Source organism: Rhinopithecus roxellana, chromosome 9 (genome assembly GCF_007565055.1).
Source record: "Rhinopithecus roxellana isolate Shanxi Qingling chromosome 9, ASM756505v1, whole genome shotgun sequence".
In the NCBI taxonomy this organism is placed as follows: Eukaryota; Metazoa; Chordata; class Mammalia; order Primates; family Cercopithecidae; genus Rhinopithecus; species Rhinopithecus roxellana.
The window spans coordinates 24,194,804-24,201,196 of record NC_044557.1 but is presented as its reverse complement, the minus strand read 5'-3'; the positions used below and the strand labels follow the sequence as shown (position 1 = coordinate 24,201,196).

The 6,393-nt window shown below is 38.7% G+C and overlaps 1 protein-coding gene across 1 annotated transcript in view; it reads right to left on the bottom strand.

The window, feature by feature from the left end:
* Positions 1 to 1,993: 1,993 nt before the first annotated feature.
* DCTN6 (dynactin subunit 6) overlaps positions 1,994 to 6,393 on the bottom strand; it is a 28,732-nt gene continuing 24,332 nt past the window's right edge. Inside the window, exons 6-7 of the mRNA XM_010370888.2 lie at positions 5,997 to 6,139; positions 1,994 to 3,527 (exon numbers count right to left, since the gene is read on the bottom strand). Coding sequence (XP_010369190.1) covers positions 3,429 to 3,527; positions 5,997 to 6,139 — 242 coding nt within the window. The 3' untranslated portion in view covers positions 1,994 to 3,428. The remainder of the gene's footprint in view (positions 3,528 to 5,996; positions 6,140 to 6,393) is intronic.

Genomic DNA, 6,393 nt, shown 5'->3' with positions numbered 1-6,393 from the left:
CAAGTGGATAAGATGACCTCTGATGACATCATGTGCCATGGCAATTAATATACAGCAGTCCTTCCCAAAGTCATCTTCCTCCCAGTGTGGAGACTCTCTAAAGAGATGCTGATAGTGCACTAGGAGAAACCCAGATGTAAATGGATGTGTGTGTACATGCTGGGGTTTAAAAATATGAGCATGGGCTGGGCATGGTGGTTCACGCCTGTAATCCCAGCACTTTGGGAGGCGGAGGCAGGTGGATCACCTGAGGTCAGGAGTTCGAAACCAATATAGTTCGAACCTATAACGTGGCGAAACCCCGTCTCTACTAAAAATACGAAAATTAGCTGAGCATGGTGGCACACGCCTGTAGTCCCAGCTGCTTGGGAGGCTGAGGCAGGAGAATCACTTGAACCCGGGAGGCAGAGGTTGCAGTAAGCCGAGATCATGCCACTGCACTGCAGCCTGGGTGACAGAGCAAGACTGTCTCAAAATAAATAAATAAATAAATAAATAAAATAAAAAAATAAAAATATGAGCATGAACTCTTTGATGCCATTCCCTTTAAAAGGTAGAGCCTAATTCCCCATCCTTTCAGTGTAGAATGGACTTAGTGACTCAATTCTAACAAATCAAATTCAGTGGAAATGATCGTGTACAACTTCAGAGACTAGGTCATGAAAGGCCCTGTGGCTTCCGTCCTCTCTGGGATCACTCATTCTGGAGAAAGCCAGCTGCCATGTCAAGAGAACACCCAGGTAGCCCTGTAGAGAGGCTCATGTGATGATGAACTAAGGCCTTCTGGCAACAACCATGTTAGTGCGCCATCTTGGAAATGGATACTGCAGCCCCAGCATCAGCTAAGACATACACAGATTCTTGATTTTCAGAAACTGAGTGAGCTAATAAGATGTGTGTTGTTTTAGTTTTGGGGGTAATTTGTTACACAGCATACATAACTACTACAGTGTGTGCTTATGGATGAAGTGAAGTTTCATCGCTGTTTCCAGACCTTACACTATTCAATTGGCGAAGATCCATCATCTTGACCAAAGAGCTAGTGCCAGATTGCAATAAGATGATTTGATAAAATGGTTTCTCTCTTTTCCCTGTCCAGTTACTACCCCATGTCACACGGGTGTCTGGGTTCTCCTAACCACTTAGCTTATTTGTCTAGAATATTTGGGATGCAGTTTGAGTGTAGTCTCAAGTGAGACAGAGTGCCACTAGGAGAAGGCTGACAGCCTGGCTATGCAGAAGCCCCAAAGAGTGAAGTTTGCAGTTATCTGTCTGAGCTTTGGTTCTCTATCCTGAAGAATCAGAAACTATGTTTCATTAGAATAGTCAGAAATTCATAGACTAAACTGACAAACTTGGGGGCAGAACCACACAAACAAAATTCACGAGACTGACGTATAAACTAGAGAATTTCTCTAAATTTACTATGTGCAGAATGAAATTTTGGTGCCCTTAAGCAGAATTCTCCCTCTTCCTGAACAATAATAGCTTAAACGCCATATTAACAATCAGAAGATGGTTCAGTTAGACTTGTAATTAGTGCCAAAAGAAGTGGCAAGTCTCAAGATATGTTCTCCCTAGGCCACATACCTTGGGTGTTGATAAACTAGTCCTAACTGAAGTAGAGAACATTTTGGGTCACTGAATTACTCACATTTCTTGGATGCAGGACTTCCTTTTCATGGATAACACTGTATACACACTGTCATATTTTGTTTCTTCAAATCCCATTTTGGTGAGTTGATAATTTTGGTTATTTTCTTTCCTCAAATGAGTTAATATCATGTAATAACCTACAGTGTACCTGGGAAGCACTGAGACTCTCCTCACTATGTGTTGATTCTCTGGTGATTTCTTCTTATCAAGTCCTTAGAAGGTATCTCACTGTTGCCCCACATAGTACCTGTGTAGTTTGGAAAGGCCATTTACTTAGCATATCAGAGCCTGTCCAGAGAGAATACATTAGAACCAGTATAGAATTTCAAAGACTGTCTTGTAATTTCTGATTTCTTTTATCTAGAAAATTTCCAAGATCAACAACATTCTGAACTGATCACCAGGGGGTTGAAAAATGAATAAATAGCAGTTAACAGAAATAGGGCATTTATGTTCTCCTTTTCAAAAGCTCAATGTTCCATCCAGTACAGTATAGTTTTCCAAGTTTAGTCATGAGTATTCTTACCAAAATCATTCCAATTTTGAACAATTGGGCTAATTTGCATTGTCAGTTTCAGAAATTCAAAAATATATTTTTCTCTATTCACAATTAAAAATTAAATTTTGAGTCAGGAGTTTGAGACCAGCCTTGGCAACACAGCAAGATCCTGTCTCCACAAAAAGTTAAAAAACATAAAAAAGCCAGGTATGGTGGCTTATGCCTGCAGTCCCAACTACTCAAGAGGCTGAGGCAGGAGGATCACTTCAGCTTGAGGAGGTCAAGTGATCCATGCGAGCAAAGACTGTGCCACTGCACTCCAGCCTAGGTAACAGAGTGAGATCCTTGTCTCTAAAATAAATAAATAAAAATTAAATTTTGAGAAAATATCTTAGTATTTTAGTATCTTAGTATTAGTCAATATCTACTAATTCAAAAGTTGAGAAGTATGTTCCAGTAAATGTATACTTGAATTACTTTAAAAATTTGGAATTATAAAATTCTCAACATCTTGCTCACTACAGACAATAGAATAATAAAGCTCAATGATGAGTGATTAGTACTATGCTAAAATATTAACAATTTCAGAAATTTGTATAAATTTCAAAATTTCTTTTAGTTTCATTGTCCTCAGAAACCCAAGAATGCCACTCATTTGTATTCTACTGAAGACATCTTTCCCTGATTACTTTTGTTTCACCAAAAAGAAAAAAAAAACATTATTTTTCTTAAAAACAAAGTGAAGTCTAAATTAATTCAATAGCTACTGAAATTTCACCTGAAATTTTAAACAGCTACAAATCCACAAGAGGAAAAAGTAAACACATTAGCTTTAATACAACTAGTACACAATAAAAATTAAGAGAAAAGATTAATTCAAATAGAAAACCTGATTATGCCCACTAAAGGCGCTGTTATCAGCCTTTTTATTCGGTTTAGTCTATGCTAGAATGTAAATACATAAAAGTATGTCTTTTCTTATCATGGGTAGTCTTTCACATAACTAAAATTTGTGGCAGCAGTTTATACAACAAAAGAAAAGCTAAATCTGTAAATTATCAGAAAAGAAGCAAGGATATATGAAAATAATACATTTATATAAATTACAAAGGACAATTACAATAAAACTCCATTAGTTTCCTCTCAACCCAATTTTACAAAATACAGTGAACACGTATTATTCTGTGCATTGTTAAGAGTGCATAAACACTGTGGGCCCACTCAAAAGACAGTGGTCAAAGACAAAATGTTATCTTCATGTCATATACTGTTCTTAGTTCTTTACTGGAGTTGAGCTTCCTTTCATAGTCTTCTTTAGGTGGTGGTAATTTGGCAAGATTTTCATCAAGAAATCCAGCTGTAGTGTCTGGGGCTAAAAAGATAAGGTAATTAAAGCTGACTGGCAGAAAGCAAAGTCAAGAGTACCACGCAGCGACCAGGCGTGGTGGCTCATGCCTGTAATCCCTGCACTTTGGGCGGCCCAGAGAGGAGGATGATTAGAGCCCAGGAGTTCCAGACCAGCCTGAGCAACATAGGGAGACCTTGTCACTACAAAAAAGTAAAAAATTAGCTGTGTGTGGTGGCACGACCCTGTATCATAGCTACTTGGGAGGCTGAGGTGGAAGCAGGGCGGCGGGGGTGCAGGTGGATTGAGCCCAGGAGGTTGAGGCTGCAGTGAGCCATGATTGTGCCTCTGCACTACAGCCTGGGTGACAGAGCCAGACCCTGTCTCAAAAAAAAAAAAAAAAAAAAAAAAAAAAAAAGTTCCAGGTAGCAATGGCTATTAATAAATAAGTTGTGGAATTACAGGTGATTTTCATTGACTCATTTTTGCTTACCTGCTCTTTTTTTTAAATTTATAATGAACATATGCTAACTCTAGTTACAAGAAAAAGCCAACAGATTTTATATATTTATATAAAAACATACAGAAGTCACTTTTCAAACTCGCTTTTGTAGATTTCATCTTGGCTTCTGAGAAGTTAAAAAGTTCCGATTACAGAAGATGACATAATTAAAACACCCAGAGTATTTTGTTTTCCACGTAACCTACAGAGCCACACAGCTGAGGTGTACTTGGGTACACCTGTCTGATCTTCACTCTTTATATATTAGTACTGCCCAGATTTTCCTGACTGTAAAACTCACTGCAGTACTTGTAAAAAATATAGCTTTTTAGGCCCCTGCCCTAGCACTGTGACTCAACAAGTTCGGGGAACCTTTATTTTTAATAAAGACCTCTATATAGTCCTTATGATTAGTGAAATGTGGAAGACAATATTGCGTATTATAAAATAATAAGTTTCAGATATTCTTGCTCACTTAATTCTAATCTCCCTTCCCCAACACCAGCTTCATTTCCCAGTCTTCAGTCATTTTTGCTGTTATGTAGAAAGTAAAAAAATGACTAGATTTGGCCTTATTTCCTTTTTAGTCTATAGAGTAATACTTGCTTATAGTAATAAGAATAATGACGCCAAACATTACAGAAATAGAGTAACCCAGAAAGAACTGGAGTTTTGATTCCTGATAAAATATGGCTAAGAATCAGAGGCATAGTTATGTTTTGAAACTACTCTTTTTTTTTTTCTTTTTTTTCTTTTTTTGCGACAGATCCTCACTCTGTCAGCCAGGCTGGAGTGCAGTGGTACAGAGCTTACTGCAGCCCTGACCTCCTGGGCTCAAGCGATTCTCCCACCTCAGCCTCCCAAGTAGCTGGGACTATAGGTGAATGCCACCAGGCCCAACTGATGATTTTTTATGGTCTCATGATGTTGCCCAGGCTGGTCTTGAACTCCTTCCTGGGCTCAAGTGATCTGCCTGCCTTGGCCTCCCACAGTGCTTGAAACTATTTTCTTTAGTGGGAAGAAAAGGAGGCTAGGCAACTGAAGAAATATACATCGAATGTGCCAAGCAATGAGGCTCAAAACTGCAATACAAATGTCTTATGTCCAAAGGAAGCCCAAATGCCCTTTTTCATCTCCTACTCTAATATTAAACTCCAAATATTTACTCTACATTATTCTTGATCTGAGTTTCTAGGAGGAGATAATTTTTCAAGCCAGGAAAATATTCAAACACACTTTCTTATTCACAAACTGTGTTTATTATGAAGCTATGGCAATAAACTAAATAGACACACCCCAGGTAGAGGCACAGGATAAATGTAGTATGGTCATTCCTTAAATTTGAAGACTGATATTTTAGGAGTAAATCAATATGGCTTGTACGGTTTGTTTACGCATTGTCAGTGACAATGCATGAGACCAAGAGTAACATTTCTGGATCTTTTCTCATAACTGACTTGTCATCGTCATCCTTGTATATATTTTTGATATTAACCTAAAGACTAACTGAACTGCAATTAAATCCTGGTTTCAGGGATTGAACTGCAGTTAAATCCTGGTTTTTCGGGATGTTTCTCATTGTTTTCTTTTTATTTATTTATTTTTTGAGTTGGGGTCTCTGTTGCTCAGGCTGGAGTGCAGTGGCATGATCATGGCTCATGGTAATCTCACACTCAAGCATTATCTTCCCACCTCAGCCTCCTCAGTAGCTGGGCTATAGTCATGCCCCATCACACCTGGCTAAGTTTTTCTAGTTTTTGTAGAGACAGAGTCTCACTATGTTGCCCAGACTGGTCTTAAATTCCTGGCCTCAAGTCATCCTCCTGCCTCGGCCTCCCAAGTGCTAGGATTCCAGGCATGAGTCATTGAGCCTGGCCTCTTTTATTTTAATTATGTTCTTCTTAAATAGTGTACCTGCTGCCTCATGAAGACAATTACATTGTATTTTGGGAAAATTAGCAGACAGAACTCTTTTTAAAGAGAGGTTCTAGTACCTGCGGTCGCTCAGTCTGCACCCGACGAAGGCAGTCTGCACCATAGATCACCGTATTCTCAGGGATGACTTCAAATGTATTTAGGTTGCAACAAGCCCCAATGATGCAGCCACTTGTCAATATTACATTTCTGCCTACATATGCTGCAATGAAAACATAGAAAGAACTGCAACTTAAGACATCAAATGATTGCAACACTTTTTTTCCTAAGATGATTTAGGTATAAAAATGTAAACTGGCCTTAAGAAAAAGTTAAAGAAAATACATCAGTTTGGAGTTTGTATGGACAACACAGAGGCAGGCAGTACAAGCCAGGGTCAGATGGATTCAAAATGGAGCTCTGCTGCTATTTGTGTGACCTTGGGAAAGTCACTGCAAAGTCTCTAAGCTCAAGTTC